The sequence below is a fragment of the Panthera pardus genome, unplaced genomic scaffold (assembly GCF_024362965.1).
Source record: "Panthera pardus isolate Hobbes unplaced genomic scaffold, ASM2436296v1 HiC_scaffold_10, whole genome shotgun sequence".
Classification (NCBI taxonomy): domain Eukaryota; kingdom Metazoa; phylum Chordata; class Mammalia; order Carnivora; family Felidae; genus Panthera; species Panthera pardus.
Genome location: NW_026526655.1, coordinates 94,669,259 through 94,691,043, shown reverse-complemented (window position 1 = coordinate 94,691,043; position 21,785 = coordinate 94,669,259). Strand labels below are relative to the sequence as shown.

The following is a 21,785-nucleotide window of genomic DNA, read 5'->3' as shown; positions in this document are numbered from 1 at the left end:
ACATCTACAATACAACTTACTATTCTAGCACAGTGACTGGCTTATAGTTAGGTGTTTAATAAGTGCTTGTAAAATGAATGGAGGATGCAAGTTGAGACCTCTTGGGAAAGACTGCTGCAGTAGTAACTCACAATCCCTCATTGATATGGTAGGCAGAAACTAGAAGGAACATTAGAAGACAAGGGTTCAAGGTTTGGCACTAGCAATACCTATTGTTGTTAAAATTCTTCTGACCTTAGATTCCTCATCTGCCCTATCTATATCATCAAATTTCTGATATATCTAATGCTTATTTTAAGATTAAATTTTTTTATTGCTGAAGCTGAATTTCTTAGTCTTCTATCACCAATTTCCTTTTTGTAGGTTGCAAAACTTAAATGAGATTTAATCTTCTTAAATTTGTAATCATGAAAATTATCAGACCTAAAAGAAGTAGGGAGAATAGTATAAACACCCATGTACACATCATTAGCTTAAACTATTATCCACTAATATCTAATCTGGTTTTATTCCTAGCCCTACTCATTTCCCCCTCCCGTTATTTTCAAGCAAATCCTAGACATGGTGTCATTTCATGACATATACTTCAGTATGTATGAATTATAATTGTCAACTGCTAGCTGCCACCCCTTCTGTTCCTCAATGGCTTAAAAAATGAAGTATTCATTGAACAGTATGTTGCTTTTCCCAGAAACCAGAAAACTAGCACGACTTTATCTCATGACTGAACCAACTGTGTAAATTCTTTGAGGGAGGTAGAGGAGGGTGGACATTACAACACCTAGCTCTGAGCCTTGCAATCAATAAACAGATGTTTAATGAAAAATTCAATTCAACGTGGTTGAGGTTAAAAAAATTTTTTTTTTTTAATGTTTATTTATTTTTGAGAGAGAGAGCACTAGCAGGGGAGGGACAGAAAGAGAGGGGAAGACAGAATTCCAAGCAGGCTCCAGGCTCTGGGCTGTCAGCAGAGAGCCCGACGCAGGGCTCAAAACTCACTAACAGGAAATCATGACCTGAGCTGAAGTTCGACGCTTCACTGAGCCACCCAAGCGCCCCTGGAGTTTTTAATATAATTTTATCCACAGGAATCTAGGACCTTGTCTTACCTCTTTGCTTGTGTTCTTTTCCTGAATTCATTACTTTACAGGAATATTTCAAATTCAAAGCTTTTTTGTTTGTTTGTTCTAAATCAAATGATTGCAGCCTTTGACGACTTCCAAACAGGACTCACTACCAGGGGGCGGTGCTGCGCCGAGGCCCGGCCCCGCCCTCCTTTCCCCCCTTCCCCAAACGCCCTGCTCTTCTTCCCAGCATACCTAGCGCCCTTCGCGGCGCTCCTCAAGATGGCGGCCGACAGTGAGGTGAGGCGTTTGCTCTCTTTCTATCCCTGCCTGTAAGTTCTCTCTTCCGTGTCAGCGCCCCGGGGCTCAATCTGTTTTTCTTTCCTTCCTTTTCCCGTAGCCCGAGTCCGAGGTATTTGAGATCACGGACTTCACCACTGCCTCGGAATGGGAAAGGTGAGTGAGTCGTATCCTTGGTTATCAGTACCTTGGGCCCCGGAGTCTTCGTGCCACTTCCCCAACATAGACCACACGTGACACTAATTCTGCGGTAAAAGTAAGACCCGCGAGCCCCCAGCTCTGCGTCTCCTCCGGTCTCTAGGCAGCTGTAAGTAAGCCTCTTGCGTCTGAACAGCCCGGGCCCGCCCCCATCAGCCAAACACCTGAGATGCGGCTTTCAGAAAAAGTTTTGTTTACTCTGAGAGCACTTTCCTTAGAACGGTTGTTGCCCACCCGCAGAAACAATGTCCGTGGCTACCACGTCCGTTCCTGTTTTCATTTCCGTTTAACACATTTTGTGATCATAAGCAGTGAACTTCGCAGCTGCCTTTTCCTTCTGTGTACGTCGCATATCCATTTCTGGAGGAGGCCTTCATAGTGCTGGTGGTTGTCCATCTGCTACTTTCCCACCATCTCCATCCGGTCTTTTAGAATAACCTTTTAAGACAGGCTGCAGATGGCTTTGGAACCCTTCGGTTCAAGTTGTTGCATTTCAGTGGGTCATGTGCCCAGGCTTCCTCTGCTCAGCAAACCTCTCTGAACAGCTGAGAGAAATCGTTGTATCATTGAAATTAGTTGAAACCCAGCTTTGTGGAGGAGTGATAGCTTAGATGGAGAAACTTTCTGGTCGGTATCACAGAGACCCTTCTGGGTGTCCGATCAATATTTAGTTTGTTGGAACATTTTGTAATCTTTCTGGTTGGAGAGGAAATTTGTACATGTTATGTCATTAGATGACATAGTAAAATATAAAAGATCCCTGCTGGTATAATAGTTTGATTTGTGGTGCCCCCCCAAAAAGAAAAGTCAATTAGACATAATCATACTGGCAAGGCTGTATTGGGTAGATATTCTGTGTCCAGAATGTTTAATATTAATGGAAAAGAACAAAATAAAACCTTTGATCTGTGTGGGGTTGTTGTTGTTTTTTTTTTTTTTTGAGTTTTTTAATGTTTATTTTATTTTTGAGAGAGAGGCAGGGGGAGGGGAAGAGAGAGAGGGAGACACAGAATCCCAAGCAGGTCACAGGTTCAGAGCTGTCTGCACAGAGCTGGACAGAGCCTCGAACTCCTGAACCATGAGATCATGACCTGAGCTGAAGTTGGACCCTTAAGCGACTGAACTACCTAGGTTACCCCTGGGATTCTTTTTTTTTAGGTTTATTTGTTTATTTTGACGGGGGGGGGGGGGTGGGTGGGAGGGAGGGAGGGAGATACAGAATCTGAAGCAGGACCTAGGCTCTGAGCTGTCAGCACAGAGCCTGATTCCAGGCTTGAACCCAGGAACCACGAGATCATAGCCTGAGCCAAAGTCAGATGCTTAATCAACTGAGCCACCTAGACACCCTGATCCATGTGTAGGCACCCTGATCAGAGCTTGCAGTCTGCTTCGGATTCTGTGTCTCCCGCTCTCTTTGCCCTCACCCGCTCGCATTATGTCTCTCTCTCTCTCTCTCTCTCTCTCTCTCTCTCAAAGATAAACAAACATTAAAAAAAAAAATTAAAAAAAAAAAACCACCTAACTTTTTAATCACTTATCCTTTGCAGAAATATTTATTGAGTGCCAGTTTGTCAAATACAGTGCAGGGCATAGGGATGTGATCAATAAAAATAGACAATTCCTGCTCTTAACATACAGTCTAATGAAGGAGACAGACATGAGTCAAATAATGATACACATAAGTCTGTAATTAAAATTGAAATAAGAACTGAGAAGGGAAAGAAACCTGGTTTTACAAGAGCATGTGACAAAGGAACCTAACAGAATGAGGAGTCAGAGGAAAAGACCCTTCAGCTGAGGTCTTGAGAGCTTTCAGGGGTAAAGTTATTCAATTTTTTGGTCAAATCTCCATACTTCAGTAGAACCCAATTTTTCTCTTTTAGCTAGTAACTGATAGAATTCTTAAAATAAGTACTTTAGTATGTTCCTTTTACTGTGAAAGCAATATTATCTTAAACAATTTTTATTAAAATAATACTTCATAGTAGAATAAAAAAGAAAAATATAAGAAACCTGTAACTGTACCACCAGGAGATTGTTACTATTAATATTTTGAGAAAATTTCTTCTAATCTATGAGTGTTTTATAAGCATTCTGTGTCAAAGCATATTAATACTTGTTTCTATAGCTTCAATTTTTTCACTTAATGTATGAAATGAACATTTTCTTATATCCTCAAATGGTCTTCAAACTTGATTTTTTATGGATGCATACTATTTCATTCAGTGGATATACCATTAATTTACAACTTTTGTGCACTTAGGTAGCTTCCAGTTTTTTTTCCTTTATAAATACAATGTACATTTTACTTGCAAATTTTTGCTCACATGTGGATACAATAAAAATTTTTATTTCCTTTTTTTGTAAACATGTTAACTTCTTTCTAGAGCATTTTCAAACTGATAATTAACCTTTTGATTGAACTGCCCAGAAGTGAGTCAGTATATTAATACTGCCTTTCATCTTAAAGAGGACTTGATTACAAGGTTCATTTAAATTGTAATAACTCTGGTTTATCATTACTATCATTACTGTCTTAAAACAAATGTAAATATTAACTGATAATGTCACTGAGGGAAAAAACCTGATGGCTTTGAATATATTTTGACTGGAATTAACTCTAGTACTCTAGTAATATGACGTAGGGTTATAGGGGAGCAATTTTGCTATTAGATTACATCATACTTAAGTTAGCTTTTTGGAGTAATAAAAGCCTTCTGAAAGTGTCTTTTAACAGTACTACTGAGATTTGACAGTTTTTAATTTGCTGATTGAGCATATTACTAGTCAGAATTCATTCTCTTTTTAATAGATCTGGTTCATCAGTAGATTTAAAGATTATATAATGATTAGTATTAAAATCTGTCATTTATTCCTTAAAGCTGACAAATCTACTTGTTGTTTCTTTCCAGCTGTCCCTTAAAACATGTTTTATTTATTTTTCATTTTAAAGTTTTACTTTTTAAAAATTTATTTATTTTGAGAGAGAGAGAGAGAGTATGCAAGTGGGGAACGGGATGAGAGATGGAGAGAGAATCCCAAGTTGGCTCAGTGCTGTCAGCACAGAGTCTGATGCTGAGTTGGATTCCCTGAACAGTGAGATTGTGACATGAATCAAAATCAAGAGTCAGACACTTAACAGACTGAGCCACCCTGGTGCCCCAAAACATGTTTTATTTTATTTTATTTTATTTATTTATTTATTTATTTATTTATTATTATTTTTTTTTCCATGGGAGAAATTCTTTATTTAGATGCTTCAGTGACCAAGAGACAGAGCATAAGCAACATGTTTTATTTTAATGAGCAAAGTTCCTAAATGTTTTCTTTTGAGGGGATAGGTAGGCAAATCAATTCCTAAATATCTTCAAAGGAAAAGTTAATTTAAATAGATTAGTTACTTTGAGGGTAGGGAAAAGATCATTGGTTTCATAGTTATTTTTAGTAGTATCCTTTTAGTTTTTAATTTTTTTTTTTAAAATGTATGTTTATTTTGAGAGAGACAGAGAGTGCATGCACCTGAGAGGGGGCGGGGCAGAGAAAGGGGGAGAGAGATAATCCTAAACAGGCTCTGCCAGTGTCAGTGCAGAGCGCAGCATGGGGCTCCAACTCCTGAATTGTGAGATTGTGACCTGAGCGGAAATCGAGTCAGGCGCTTAACTGACTGAGCCGCCCAGGCACTCCTGTCAGTTTTTACTTCTGTTCCAAATTTATTATATACATTCTAATATAGAGACTTACTCTTTTTTATTTTTTATTTATTTTTTTATTTTAGAGAGAAAGCATGAGAAGGAGGGAGGGACAGAGGGGGAGAGAGAGAGAATCCCAAGCAGACTTCATGCTTAGTACAGGGCTGGACACAGGGCTCAATCCCCCAACCCTGGGATCATGACCTGAGCTGAAATCAGGAATTGGATGCTCAATCGATTGAGCCACCCAGGTGCCCTGAGATTTATTAATTCTTAATTTAAATTTTATGGAAGCAGATTGCCTTTGTTGGGTAAGCATTGGACTTTAAAATTTGGGATGCCTGGCTGGCTTGGTCAGTAGAGCTTGGGATTCTTGATCTTGGGGTTGTGAGGTTGAGTCCCACACTGGGGGGTAGAGTTTACTTAAATAAATAAATAAAATTTATTAAAAAACCAGAATTTAAAAATTCTTGGATTGCAGAGGATTATTTCCACATTTATTCCATATCCATAAATTAGACTAATAATACTAAACTTATTGAGCCTTCTCTGATAAAAATGTTGAAATTTAAAAAATACTTTTTTGACATACCTGGTTGCTCAGTTGGTTGGGTGTCTGACTTTTGATTTTGGCTCAGGTCGTGATCTCATGGTTTGTGAGATTGAGCTCCACATTGGGCTCTGTGCTGAGCCCATAAATGGGCCCATTAATACTCATTGTCATTCTGTCTCTCTCTCTCTCTTAAATAAATTAATTTAAAAAATACTTTTTTTAAAGAAATTGTATAACAGTAGTAAAAAAGAAAAAAGCGCTGTTACATATTTAGAAAGTTTTTTTCTCATTACTAGGTTTATTTCCAAAATTGAAGAAGTCTTAAATGACTGGAAACTGATTGGAAACTCTTTGGGAAAGCCACTTGAAAAGGTCAGATTTATTTGCTGGTGTCTCTAAATGAGTATTTACTTTGAAATTTCTATTTTTAAGCCCTTTGCTGCATTTGGTACATTTGAATTAAATGTTTTTTTAAAGTTATATGTGAGCTATAAGCATAAAGTGGCATCTGGAAGAACTTGGATTTGAATCTGTGGCAAAAAACAATGTAAGACATTTGTGAGCTCTTTTTAAATAAAATTTTATATGTACAATGTCATTCTTTATGAGTGATTTCTATTTCCTCTAATGTTTACTGCTCTTTTGCTTTCTCCCTTAGAGTATTAGAAAATCTTTTTTAAAGGTTTTTTGTTTTTTTTGTTTTTTTTTTTTTTTTTTTTTTTTGTTTTTGGCTAGTCAGAGAAACATTGCAATTACCAATTACCAGTTTCTTGGGTAGAGTATTTTGCTTAACTAATGAGGAAAAATCTTGGTCTTAACTGACTTGCTGTTGTTAGCAGCTATTTCACTCAATTTTTGTATTTTACAGTACCATTAATAGTATTTGCTCTCTCCCTCCCCCTTTTTAACCCTGTGGATGTTTTGAGGATATTTAAGAATGAAGAAGTTATTCAAAATTGAGGTAGAACTTTAAGATGTTGCTGGATGTTAAGATATTCTTACTGAGATAAACCATGCCCCAAATATTTACTGAAGAATGTATTCTGAGGACAAACCTAGATTTTCTCTTTTTCACTAACAGGAACTAACAATTTGATTCTAGGCTTATGTAGATGCTTTGTTTTGTTAGATAAATTTTTTTTGAAGTAAAAATGATTATTTTTATTATAAGTCTATTATTAACTGCAATTTATCCCTCTGTAAGGAACTCTCAATTCTCAATATTCATGAGTATTTTTAAGCCTTATGGTGATGTTAACAGAATTTGAGACTATCAGAGCATCAGCATTTTCTTCTTTTTTCATATAAATAAGAGCAGAAAAAGTAACACTGCATATAGAAATTACACATCATTAAAAAAATTACATAGCATTGAAAGATATGCTGAATATAAATACATTAAAATATTTTTAGGATTACATTTTTTGAATAAAGGGAAAATGAAGTTTTCAAACAGATTATCCTATTCCACTTGAAACAAATATATAACAACAATTGTTATAGATGACAAAATTAAGGGCAAAACAAGGTAGATATAACTGGAGTGGGCAATGATTTGCACCACCAAAAAGAGAGCTAAATTGAGTATTTGTGAGCTCTGATGTTATATTCCTTAATTCTTTGATCTGCACCTATTTACTGAGTAGCTCCTGTGTGCCAGATCTGAAGAAATAACGAACAAGGCAAGATCCATGTTGCCATTGAACATAAATTCTGATGAGGGAGAGAAGTAATAAATACGTAAAGAAATAAGATTAAAATTTTAGATGCTGAATTCAGTTTTGGGATAGAAACTGGGTAATATATTCAAAGTGGGTAGCATACTGCCAGGCATGTAGTGGGGGTTAAAGGAATGTTAACTCTCTTCAACCCTTTTCTCCCTATAGATAGTAGTAAATAAATGAGATAGAGAAGACATGAATAGATTGCAAGGTGAGCTATTAACTATGATGAATAAGATTAAAGAAAATGTAAAGGACGGGTTGTTCAGTATATAAAAGAAAGTTTAAACTGTGCTTGAAGAGATTTTAATTCACGGGTGGGATAGTGATTATTGTCTTCCTCCACTGATGGGTAATTAAGATACTTTTTAAAAAAAAACTTGAATTATGAAAAATTTCAAACACTTGTAAAGTAGACAAAAATAGTATGATTAACCTCCATGTGCCCATCACTCAGTTTCAACAATGTTCTGCCATTTTCTTCTTTCAGTCGTATCTCTATCAACTCCTACTCCCCACTAGATTTTTTAACTTGTTTTAAAAATAAAAATCGACATATTGCACAAAACTGCTTAATTTTGACAAACGTTTACTTCCTTGTAACAACACTGCTCACTCAAGATACTGAACGTTGCTGTCACACCAGAAAGGTCCCTAGTGACCCTTTCCAGTTAATTCCCATGCTTCTCACTCATGTCCCCCAGGCATCTGCTGTTCTCTTTTTTCTTTTAAATTGTAGACTACTTTTGCCTCTGTCTTGAATTTTGTATATATATGGTATCGTATGGTATATATTTGTTGTGCCTAACCTTTTTACATATTTTTGACATTATTCTAGAATATTGCGTGAATCACCATTTTTTCTTTTTATTGCTGAGTAATACTCTGTTGTATGAATATACTACAGTTTGTTTCACTTGTTGACAGACATACTGGCTATTATGAATAAAGCAGAACATTCTTGCATGAGGCCTTTGGAGATGTATGTTTTTATTTCTCTTGGGTAAATACCCAGGAGTGAAATTACTGGGTCATAATATAGGTATATGCTTGACTTTAAAAGAAACTGCTGAAGCTTTTTGTACCATTTTATCCCCCTACCAGCAATACATAACATCAGTTTGGGTAACTGCATTCTCACTAGTTGCTTGTTTTCCACTCTTAAAAATTTTAGTTGTTCTAGTGGGTATGTAGTTTGTAGAATTAATTTTTATTTCTTATTCTGGTTTTCATTTGTATTTCTTTGATGAATATTAGTATTGACTATCTTTCATGTGCTTATTAGTCATTTGTCTTTATGAAATGTCTGTTCAAAATTTTGTCCATGTTTATTTTTATTTTTGAGAGAGAGAGACACACAGATCGTGATTGGGGCAGGGGCAGAGAGAGCTGGAGACATAGAATCCAAAGCAGGCACCAGGCTCTGAGCTGTCAGCACAGAGCCTGATGTGCGGCTCAAACTCAAGTATTGTGAGATCATGACCCGAGCCAAAGTCAGATGCTTAACTGAATGAGCCACCCAGGCACCCCGTCCATGTTTTAAATTCATACGAGTTTTTATTGAGTTGCAGGAGTCTTTTAGTTCTTTTATGTATTCTGCTTGTTAAGTGTTTTCTCAGATAGTTTTGCTAGGTCATGAAGATACTTTTTTAATGTTTCCTTCTACAGGCTTTATCATTTTAGACTTTAGGCCTATGATCCATCTTGAACTAATATTTGTATATGGTTTGAAGTGAGGAATCATGGTTCAGTGTTTATGTATGGATATCCTCTTCTAGAACTCTCTGTTGAAAACACTTTTCTCCATTAAATTGCTTTGTCACCTTTGTTAGACTGTTGACATAGGGAGTCATCTTCTGCAATCTGTATTCTGTTTCATTAATCTATTTGACTGTCCTGATGTCAGTACCACATTGTCTTGAATACTGTAGTTTAGGGTTTCCCCAACCTTGGCATTATTAAAATTTTGGGCCAGATTGTTACGAGGCTGACTCATGTAGTACAGGATATTTAGTAGTATCCCTGGCCTCTAACTACTAGATGTCTAGCACTCTCCCAAGGATGGCAACTAAAAATGCATCTAGACATTGCCACATGTTCCCACGAAAGGCAACATTGCCCTCAGTTGAGAACTACTGAATAGCTTTGCAGTAAGTCCTGAAGTTAATGTAAATTCTTTAGCTTTTATTGTTTTCCCAATATTGTTTTCTCTGTTCTAGGTCTGTTATGTTTCCATTATGAATTTTAGAGTAAGCTTGACAGTTTCTGTAAAAGGGATTATGATTACGCTGGAACTGATTGGATTTGTGTTCAATTTCTAGACTACTTTGGGGAGCAGTGGCATTTTGACAATCTTGAACATGGCCCATCTTTCCATTTATTTAAGTCTTTAATTTTTCTCAGCACTGTTTTAAGATTTTTGGTGGAGGTCTTATGTACCTTTTTTTATTTTTAATGTTTATTTTTGAGGGGTGGGGAGGCGCAGAGAGAGAGGATCCCAAGCAGGTTCTGTGCTGTCAGCACAGAGCCCGAGGCAGGGCTTGATCCCATGAACCATGAGATCATGACTTGAGCTGAAATCAAGAGTTGGACACTCAATGGACTGAGCCACCCAGGCGCCCTGCATATCTTTTTAAAAATACATTATTAAGTATTTTATGTTGTATGTAGTTGTAAATGGAATTGTTTTTTAGTTCTATTTTTCATTTGTTTGTTGCTAGGATGTAGACATACAAAACATTTTGTGTGTTGACTTAAAATTTTTTTTATTTGGGTATAGCCAACACATAATGTTATGTTAGTTTTAGGTGTAAAACATAGTGATTTGACAGCTTTTTACATTATGATGCTCACAAGTGTAGCTATCATTTGTCACCATATAGCACTATTACAGTATCATCAACTATTTTCCTTATGCTGTGCTTTTTTTCCCCATGACTTATTCATTCCATAACTGGAAGCCAGTGTCTCTCACTCCTCTTCACCCATTTTGCCCAGCCCCCAACCCACCTCCCCTCTGGCAACCATTCAGTTTGTTCTCTATGTTTATAGGTTGTGTGTTGACTTTGTATCTTGAGACCTGGCTAAAGATTCATAATCTTATTAATTCTTTTGCATTTTCTACATTCATAATCACCTTGCCTGCAATTAGGGATATTTTTCTTTTTTTACAGGTTTCGTACCTTTTTGTTTTTTTTATTTTAAATTTTATTTTGTTAATGTAGAATGCAATATTGGTGTGTGTGTGTGTGTGTTTTTTTTTGCATCACTAAGCATTTAATTTTTTAAATTTTTTAAATTTTTTTTTTTTTTTAATTTTTTTTTTTTAACGTTTATTTATTTTTGAGACAGAGAGAGACAGAGCATGAATGGGGGAGGGTCAGAGAGAGGGAGACACAGAATCTGAAACAGGCTCCAGGCTCTGAGCTGTCAGCACAGAGCCCGACGCGGGGCTCGAACCCACCGACCGCGAGATCGTGACCTGAGCCGAAGTCGGATGCTTAACCGACCAAGCCACCCAGGTGCCCCTAAATTTTATTTTTTTAATTTACATCCAAATTAGTATATAGTGCAACAATGATTTCAGGAGTAGATTCCTTAATGTCCCTTAACCATTTAGCCTATCCTCTGTCCCTCAACCCCTCCAGTAACACTCTGTTCTCCATATTTAAGAGTCTCTTATGTTTTGTCACCCTCCCTGTTTTTATATTATTTTTGCTTCCCTTCCCTTCCCTTGTGTTCATCTGTTCTGTGTCTTAATGTCGTCATATAAGTGAAGTCATATGATATTTGTCTTTCTCTGACTGACTAATTTCGCTTAGCATAATACCCTCTAGTTCCATCCACATAGTTGGGAATGTCAAAATTTCATTCTTTTTGATTGTCGAGTAAACTCCATTGTATATATATATACCACATCATCTTTATCCATTCATCCATCGATGGACATTTGGGCTCTTTCCATACTTAGGCTGTTGTTGATAATGCTGCTATAAACATTGGGGTGCATGTGCCCCTTGGAAACAGCATACCTGTATCCCTTGGATAAATACCTAGTAGTGCAATTGCTGGGTCATAGGGTAGTTCTTTTTTTTTTTTTTTTTTTTTAAATTTTTTTTTTCAACGTTTTTTATTTATTTTTGGGACAGAGAGAGACAGAGCATGAACGGGGGAGGGGCAGAGAGAGAGGGAGACACAGAATCGGAAACAGGCTCCAGGCTCCGAGCCATCAGCCCAGAGCCTGACGCGGGGCTCGAACTCACGGGCCGCGAGATCGTGACCTGGCTGAAGTCGGACGCTTAACCGACTGCGCCACCCAGGCGCCCCTCATAGGGTAGTTCTATTTTTAATTTTTTGAGGAACCTCCATACTGTTTTCCAGAGTGGCTGCACCAGTTTGCATTCCCACCAGCAGTGCGAAAGAGATCCTCTTTCTCCGCATCCTCGCCAACATCTGTTGTTGCCTGAGTTGTTAATGTAAGCCATTCTGACAGGTGTGAGGTGGTATCTCATTATGGTTTTGATTTGTATTTCCCTGATGATGAGTGATGTTGAACATTTTTTTCGTGTGTCGGTTGGCCATCTGGATATCTTCTTTGGAGAAGTGTCTATTCATGTCTTTTGCCCATTATTTGTTTTTTGGGTGTTGAGTTTGATAACCTCTTTATAGATTTTGGATTCTGACCCTTTATCTGATATGTCATTTGCAAATATCTTCTCCCATTCCGTCAGTTGCCTTTTAGTTTTGCTGATTGTTTCCTTTGCTGTGCAGAAGCTTTTTATTTTGATGAGGTCCCAGTAGTTCAGTTTTGCTTTTGTTTCCCTTGCCTCCGGAGATGTGCTGAGTAAGAAGTTGCTGCGGCCAAGATCAAAGAGGTTTTTGCTTGCTTTCTCCTCGAGGATTTTGATGGCTTCCTGTCTTACATTTAGGTCTTTTATCTATTTGAGTTTATTTTTGTGTATGGTGTAAGAAAGTAGTCCAGGTTCATTTTTCAGTAGTCAGGTTTCATTTTATGCATGTCGCTGTCCAGTTTTCCCAGCACCACTTGCTTAAGAGACTCTTTATTCCATTAGATATTCTTTCCTGCTTTGTCAAAGATTAGTTAGCCATATGTTTGTGGGTCCATTTCTGGGTTCTCTGTTCTGTTCCATTGATCTGAGTGTCTGTTTTTGTGCTATGTACCTTTTAGTTTTTATTGTTATTGCACGAGCCAGGTCTTTCTTTTTTTTTTTTTAATTTATTTACTAAAATAGCCAGTAATCTCTGTCAGTTATGCAGTTATGCACAGTATCATTAGGGCAATCTTTTTTATTTGTTTTTTTAAGTAAACTCTGTGCCCAGTTTGGGCCTTGAATTCATGACCCCGAGATCAAGAGTCACATGTTTCTATTGACTGAGCCAGCCAGGTGCCCCTAATGAGGAATTTAGTAACATGTTGAATAGAGCTGTTGAGAGTGGACATTCTTGCCTTCTTCCCATTGTAGAGGGGAAGTGTTCAGTGCTTCAGCATTAAGAACATCATAGGTTCTCCATAGGCGTCCTTTATAAGTTTGAGGAAATTCTTAGTTTGCTGAAAGGTTTTTTTTTAAATCACGAATGAGTGTTTAATATATTGAAATCTTATTTTGTATCTATTGAAATAATCATGTGGTTTTTCCTTTTTGTTTTCTGAATGTGGTAAATTGTGTTAATTTTTTTTTATTATGGTAAAATATATATAGGATTTATCATTAGGTGTAAAACTCAGTGGCATTAAGTACTTTGACATTGTTGAAGTTTTCATCACCAACAATCTGTGAACTTCATTCTCCTTAAACAGTAACTTCCTCTCGCCTCTAAGCCCCTGATAATCACTATTCTGTTTCTGTTTCTTTTTTTTAAAGTCTTTTTTTTTTTATTTTTTTATTTTTTTAAAAATTTTTTTTTCAACGTTTTTTATTTATTTTTGGGACAGAGAGAGACAGAGCATGAACGGGGGAGGGGCAGAGAATCGGAAACAGGCTCCAGGCTCCGAGCCATCAGCCCAGAGCCTGACGCGGGGCTCGAACTCACGGACCGCGAGATCGTGACCTGGCTGAAGTCGGACGCTTAACCGACTGCGCCACCCAGGCGCCCCATCTGTTTCTGTTTCTATGAATTGAGTACTGTAGGTATTGCATATAAGCAGGATCATACAGTATTTGTCCTTTTCTGTCTGGCTTGTTTCACTTAGTATAATGTCTTCAAGGTTTATCCATGTTGTATAATGTGTCACAGTTTTTAAGACTGAATCATATTCCATCGTATGTATATACCACATTTTGTTAATCTACTCATTCATCTGTTGATGGACACTGGGTTGTTTCTACTTTTTGGTTATTATGAATACTGTTATGAATAATGTATCCATGTGTTGGGTATTATGAATTAAATAATAATACTGCTGTGAATGTGGCTGTACAAATATCTTTTCAAGTCTCTGCTTTCAGTTCTTTTGGGTAGGTACCCAGAGGTGGAATTGAATGATCATATGATAATTCTTTTTGAAATTCTTTGAAGAATTGCCATACTCTTGGTTCTACAAATTCTGTTTTATTTGAAGATATTTTTATTTTACATTGTTTCTGAAGGATAGTTTTGCTGAAGAATTCTGGTTTGTCATTTATTTATTTATTTATTTTTCATTCATTCATTCATTCATTCATTTCAGTTCTTTAAACATGTAGTTCTGGGGTGCCTGGGTGGCTCAATTGGTTGAGCACCTGACTTCGGCTCAGGTCATGATCTCCTGATTTCACGAGTTCAAGCCCTGTGTTGGACTCTGTGCTGACAGCTCAAGAGTCTGGAGCCTTCTTCAGATTCTGTCTCCCTCTCGCTCTGCCCCTCTCCTGTTTGTGCTCTATCTATCTCTCCCTTAAAAAGAAATAAAAGATTAAAAAAAATTTTTTTAGAAGATGTAGTTCTATTTTCTTGTCTCAATAGTTCTGGTTAGAAGTTCGGTGTCATTCATATTTATTATATTTTGGCATTTTTCTCACTGACTGGTTTCAAGCTTTTTTCTTTAGTTTTCCAGTTTAGGCCATTTAATTATTATGTGCTTAGGTGTATTTTCTTTGCATTTTTCTTGCTTAGGTTTGTTAATATTGGATATGTAACTTTTTTTTTCACCAAACTAGGGAAGTTTTAGCCATTATTTCTTCAAATACTTTTCTGCCGCATTCTCTACTCTTTTTCAGTGACTTAAGTTATGCTTATATTTGAACTCTTAATATTGTTCCACAGGTCTCTGGGGTTCTGCTGTTCTCATTTTTTTTGTTTCCTCTCTCTCCTAGATAATTTCTCTTGGTTTATCTTTCAGTTCATTTACTCTTTCTTCTGCTGTCTCTGTTGTTAAGCCTATTTGATGTATTTTTCACTTTATTGTACTTTTTAGGTCTAGAGTTTCTGTTTGTTTTTTTTCATAATTTTCAATTCTTTGGGGTTCCTTACCTCTAAATTTGTTTTGAAAATATTTTCCTTTAGTCCTGGAGCATATTTATTATAGGTAGTATAAAGCCAATTGCAACATCTAGGCCTTCTTGGGGTTGGTTTCTGTTGACTTTATTCTCTTGAATATAGGTCACATTTTTTTTTTAATTTGTCTTGTGTGTGTACATATCCAGCAATTTCTTAATTTTATGCTTATTATTTTGAATGAAATGTAGAGACTAGATTTTGTTGTATTCCTCTAAAGAGTATTTTGTTTGTTTCAGCAAGCAATTCATTTGACAACACTAAAATTCCACTGTCTTCTCAGTGGTAACAGCAGCTGAAATCTTTTCTTTTAGTTTTCTTCTTTGTCACTCTACTGTGGAGTCTCCACTCTTCATATCTGGTTTAGCAGATAGCCAAAATTTGGGGTAGAGTTTATATACAAATTTCAGTGCTTACCAATCCTTTTGGCTTCTTCCCTTCCAGGCTTTATGTCTTAACTTTAGAACTTCTCTGTCTTCTTTGAAGTTTGTCCTCTGTTGCCTAAATCCAGTAAAGCTCCATCATTCTGCAACCGTGAGTTGTGCACAGGATAGAGTGCATGAAATCATGCACTGAGATCATGACCTGAACAGACTCTAAAACCAAGAGTCGGTGCTTAACCGACTGAGCCCCTCAGGCACCTCTGGAAATCTAGTTCTGTTGCTTACCATAACCTTTTGTGGCATTGTGCTATCTCAGTCTACTGCTGCACCAGAGGCTTTAAAATGCTATTTGCTTAAGCAGAATAGAATATGAACACATGGAATTACTTAACATTTTTTGCTATAAAATTAATTCATTGTTTCCTTAGAACTCCTAGAAGTTAAAAATTTAGCATCCAGCTGGGGAGAAATAAAGTATAAAACCTGGCTGAAAAAGCTCAGCTTTAATCTGAGATAGATTAGAGGTGTCTTCAGACATTTTCAGTTCTATTATTTCCTAGATCGTCTTTTCTTTTATATATTTTAAAAAGATTTTTTGCTTGCCATTGAGTTATAGCACATAGTTCTTTCAGTGCGTTAAGTAAAATTTTCAGTGTACATCATGAATTTCATTTTGAACTTTAATTTGGTATAGGACCTATGCCACTATTTAAACAAATACTGTGTGAACAAATGAGAAGGTTATCTCTACAGATGAAGTCAGATCAAGAGATAAAATGCTTGGGCTGTGGAGGTAGGCCCAAACTCCTGTTACAGCTGAATGCCTGAGGTGGCCCTCAAGAGTACTTATTGCCTCTAATGGAGACTCATTTGTGTCCACCAGTGTATCTTATGTCTACTTAAACCTACTGGTTTTTTACCTTGAGGATGAGTATTTGTTATGATTAACTTGTAGTTGACTGTATCCCCTTTCCCTAGGATCTCTTACTGTTGGAGTTTTTAGCTAGTTGAATGTTCTCTGGATGAATTGTGGCTCTTTATTGATTTAAGAGGGACTGGTCTCAAGTTCCCCTTTGTTTCCGAATTTCCTTTATTAGGGTTTTTAATAACCCTCTGGAACTAAAGTCAAAGTTCCATGGAGAAGAGCTTCTGGACTGAGCCTTAATATCATTCCCCTCTCCTTCTGTGCTTTTAGTGGGATGATCCTGATCCAGTCTGAGGGCCACCCAGGCTACCTGTGAAGAGTGGAAGGTATATAGATGACTGTTTTTTGGGTTTCTGTGTTTGTGTGTGATTAGATGTAGTTTTTTATTAATCTCGTGTTGTCATGGCCAGTATCCATGAACGTATAATAAATACACTGGAAACTTTGCCATGAAACGTTCATTACTATTACAAACCATATCACATACAAAATACGTGGAAAGTGCAGTGTCAGCTTTCTAGATTAAATATGTTCTTTTACATTTTTGCTATCTTTTAGAGGTTTTGTTTGGAATCATCAGGTATCTGTTGGAATTGAGTTGTACAGTAGTTACCCCTTATCTGTAGGGGATATGTTCCAAAAACCCCTATGGATGCCTGACATCATGGATAGTACTGAACCCTATATATTTTTTTCCTGCATGTATATACATGTGATAGTTCAATTAATGAATTAGGCACAGTAGGAGATTAACAACAACTGATAATAAAATAATAATTAAAACAATATACTGTAATAAAAGTTATGTAAATATCTCTCTCAAAATATCTTTTTGTACTGTGCTTACCCTTTTTCTTCTTGTGATGATGTAAGATGATAAAATGCATACATGATATGAAGTGAGGTGAATGATAGGCGTTGTGATGTAGTGTTAGTCTACTATTGATTTTCTGATGATATGTCAGAAAGAGGATCATCTGCTTCTGGACCGAAGTTGACTGTGGTTATCTGAAACTGTTCGAAGTGAAACCGTGGTGAGGGGCAACTGCTGTAGTAGGTGTTTATTTGTGTGCTACTTTGCCAGCATACTAGCATATTTGTTTTGTTTTAGGAAAACTTCTTGAAAAGCATGTGGTTTTAGAGTTGCTTGTGGCTAGAGAAATATTTGGTTTGTCTTATTCCAGAAATGGATGAAATGTTCATTGAGTCTTTTTTAAACTTCTTTTTATGTATGTGTGTATTTTAATGTTTATTTATTTTTGATAGAGAGAAAGAGACAGCAGGCGAGGGGCAGAGAGAGAGGGAGACACAGAATCCAAAGCAGGCTCCAGGCTCTGAGCTGTCAGCACAGAGCCTGAAGCAGGGCTTGAATTTACGAACCACAAGATCATGACCTGAGCCAAAGTCAGATACTTAACCAACTTGAGACATCCAGGTGCCCCAATCTTCTTTACTTAAAAAAAATTTTTTAACGTTTATTCATTTTTGAGAGAGCAAGAGCAAAGGAGGGGCATATAATCTTCTTTATCTTTTAAAGAAGATTGTTGTGAATTCACATTTGAAACTGCCTGGAATGTTTTTTAGACAGAGTAGATAGTTGTAAAATATTGTGACTCAAAAACAGTCTTCTCAGTCTAAATTTTTTATTGAGTTGCAATTTCTATACTGTATAGTTCACCAATTTAAGATATATAATTCAGTGGTTTTTAGTATGTTGACTGAGCTGTACAACCGTTAACTACAACCAATTAAAAAAATTTTTTTTGATGTTTATTTTTGAGAGAGAGATAGCATGAGCGGGGGAAGGGCAGGGAGAGAGGGAGACACAGAATCCGAAGCAGGCTCCTCGCTCTGAGCTGTTAGCACAGAGCCCGACGTGGGTCTTGAACTCATGGACCACAAGATCATGACCTGAGCTAAAGTTAGATGTTTAACTGACTAAGCCACGCAGGCACCCTACCACAATCAATTCAAGAACAGTTTCATCACTCCCAAAAGAAACCCTGTACCATTTAGCAGTCACTTATTGTTTTTTCCTATCCTTAGGCAATAACTTTCTATCTCTTTAGATTTGCCTGTTCTGAACATTTTGTATAAATGGAATCATGCAATATGTAGGCTTTGGCATGTTGGATTTTTTTCACTTAGCATAAAGCTTTCAAGTTTGGTCCATATTGTAGCATTTATTAGTTCTTTTCTTTTTATTGCTATATACTATTTTGTTGTCAGGATTCATCACATTTTATTTATCCATTTATCAGTTGACATTTGCATTATTTCTACTTCTTGGCTATTATGAGTAATGCTTCTATGAACCTTCATGTATAAGTTTTTGTGTGGATGTGTGTTATCATTTCTTCTGGGTATATATCTAGGAATATAATTGTTGGTTCATATAGTAACTTCATTTTTAATCTTTTGAGGAACTGCCTGATTGTGCTGCATCATTTTACATTTGTATTTGTCCTGATCTCTCTACATCCTCACCAACACTTGTTATCTTTTTGATTATAGACATCCTAGTGTATGTGAAATTATATCTCATTGTTATTTTGATTTGCATTTGCCTAATGGCTGTTGATATTAAACATCTTCTCATGTTCTTATTGGCTATTTGTATATCTTCTTCGGGGAAATGTCTATTCAGATCCTTTGCCCATTTTTAAATTGGATTATTTGTCTTTTTATTATTTAGTGTAAATGTTGCTTATACATTTTGGCTACAAATCCCTTATGAGATACATAATTTGCCAGTATTTTCTCCTGTTCTACTGTATTGTTGTGGGCTTTCTTTTCACTTTCTTGATGGTGTCTTTAGTTTTTGCTCTTATATTTAGATATGCAGTCCATTTTGACTGTTCATGTCTAGTCTAAGGAAAGGATCCAATTTCATTTTTTTTTTTTGTTTTTGCATGTAGATATCCAGTTGTGCCAGCACAGATGATTTTTTAATGCTTGTATTTTAATATTGTGTATCGTCAAAAGGATTTCTTATACCAGTGGGTGAAAGCTTTAATTTCTAGCTCTATATCAAGTGTTTTCCTATGTTGACTACATATTGGAACATTTGAAAAATTCTAGTGTCTAGGCTACAACCTCAGAGATTCCAATTTAATTGGTCTATTGTGGAACCTAGTTATTAGTATATTTTTTAAGCCTCGTCAGTGGTTATAAAATGTAATTAGCTTGAGAACCATTGCTTTATCCTCCTCAAAAAAAGAAATGGAAAAAAATTCACTGTTTTTTAATGCTTCACTGTATTTTTGTCCTTTTCAATAATGTGTTGCATTTGGCAGTAGAAGAAACAGTTTTTAGTTTGTTAAATAAAAAAAATTTATTTTAGGATGTTTATTTATTTTTGAGAGAGACAGAGCACAAGTAGGGGAGGGGCAGAAAGAGAGGGAGACACAGAATCCAAAGCAGGCTCCAGGCTCTGAGCTGTCAGTACAGTGCCGGATGTGGGGCTCAAACTCCACAGACTGTGACATACTGACCTGAGCCAAAGTCACATGCTTAACCCATTGAGCCATCCAGGCAGGGGCCCCTGGTTACTTACCCTTTCTCTTATTGATATGATGTGTCATATTGATTGATTTGCTAATATTGAACCACCTTGGCGTTCTGGGAATAAATCCTACTGGGTTGTGTTGAATGATTTTTTTTTAATGTATTGTTGGATTCAGTTTAGTAGTATTTTTTTTTTTTTTAATTTTTTTTTCAACGTTTTTTATTTATTTTTGGGACAGAGAGAGACAGAGCATGAACGGGGGAGGGGCAGAGAGAGAGGGAGACACAGAATCGGAAACAGGCTCCAGGCTCCGAGCCATCAGCCCAGAGCCTGACGCGGGGCTCGAACTCACGGACCGGACCGCGATATCGTGACCTGGCTGAAGTCGGACGCTTAACCGACTGCGCCACCCAGGCGCCCCAGTAGTATTTTTTTATTGAGGATTTTGCATCTGTGTTCTTCAGGGATATTGCCATGTAGTCCTCTTCTTTTGTGGTGTCTTTATCTGGGTTTGGTATCAGGATAATGCTGGCCTGATAGAATGAAATTTTCCTTTCTTTTCTATATTTAAAAATATAGAACGTTTTTAACGTTTATTTTTTGAGAGAGAGACAGAGGGTGAGCGGGGGGAGGGGCAGAAAGAGAGGGAGACACAGAATCTGAAGCAGGCTCCAGGCTCTGAGCTGTCAGCACAGAGCCCCATGCAGGGCTTGAACCCACAAACAGTGAAGTCATGACCTGAGCTGAAGTTGGACACTTAACCAACTGAGCCACCCAGGCACCCTTCCTTTGCTATGTTTTGAAGTAGTTTGAGAAGAATAGGCATTAACTCTTCATTAAATGTTTGGTAGAATTTGTCTATGAAGCTATCTGGTCCTGGACTTGTGTTTGTTGGGAGTTTTTTGATTACTGATTCAGGTTCTTTGCTGGTTTTCTGTCTGTGCAAATTTTTCAGTTTTGGTAGTTTATATGTTTCTAGGAATTTACCCATTTCCTCTGGATTGTCCAGTTTGTTGGCATATAGCTTTTCAAAATATTCACTTACAATTGTTTGTATTTCTGTGATTTTTTTTTTATTTCCCCTCTCTCATTTGTGACTTTATTTATTTGAATCCTTTCTCTTTTTTAATGATTGGTTTCACAGAATGAGCTCCTGGTTTCACTGATCTGTTCCAGTGTGTGTGTGTGTGTGTGTGTGTGTGTGTGTGTGTGTGTGTGTTTAGGTTTCTATATCATTTATTTCTGCTCTAATCTTTATTATTTCCTTCCCTCTACTGGTTTTAGGTTTTGTTTATTCTTTTTATAAAAGCTCCTTTTTGTGTAAAGTCATGTTATTTATTTGAGATTTTTCTTCTTGAGGTAAGCCTGTTAGATTAAATTTCCCTCTTAGAACAGCTTTTGGTATGTCCCAAAGGTTTTGAACATTGTGTTTTCCTTTTTCCTTGTAGTTTTTTATTTCTTCTTTCATTTCCTAGTTGACTCATTCATTGTTTAGTAGCATGTATTTATCCTCCATGTATTTGTGCTCTTTCTAGTTTTTTTTCTTGTGGTTGACTCCTAGTTTCATAGTGTTGTTAGAAAAGATGCATGGTATGACTTCAGTCTTTTTGAATTTGTTGAGGCTTGTTTTGTGGCCTAATATGTGATCCGTTCTGGAGAATGTTCCATGTGCATTTAAAAAGAAGGTGTATTCTGTTGTTTTAGGATGGAATGTCCTGAATATATCTGTTAAATCCATCTGGTCCATTGTCATTCAATGCTCTTGTTTTCTTGTTGATTTTATGTTTAGATGATATTTCCATTAATGTCACTGGGGTGTTAAAGTCCCCTACTACTACTATATTATTATTGATTAGTTCCTTTATGTTTGTTATTAACTATTTTATATATTTGGGTGCTCCTCATTTTCTTAATTTTTAATTTTATTGTTAAATGCCTTTTGTGTATTGTACT

General features: G+C 36.6%; 1 protein-coding gene across 5 annotated transcripts in view; it reads left to right on the top strand.

Annotated features, from left to right (window-relative positions):
* Positions 1-1,294: 1,294 nt before the first annotated feature.
* RAB3GAP1 (RAB3 GTPase activating protein catalytic subunit 1) overlaps positions 1,295-21,785 on the top strand; it is a 112,663-nt gene continuing 92,172 nt past the window's right edge. For 2 of the 5 annotated variants that reach the window (XM_019454592.2, XM_019454583.2), the window contains exons 1-3: positions 1,295-1,364; positions 1,465-1,520; positions 6,101-6,176. In XM_019454592.2, coding sequence (XP_019310137.1) covers positions 1,347-1,364; positions 1,465-1,520; positions 6,101-6,176 — 150 coding nt within the window. In that variant the 5' untranslated portion in view covers positions 1,295-1,346. Of the gene's footprint in view, positions 1,365-1,464; positions 1,521-6,100; positions 6,177-16,594; positions 16,651-21,785 lie in introns of those variants that run through there. The other 3 variants (XM_019454617.2, XM_019454608.2, XM_019454600.2) reach the window with 3 other exon arrangements.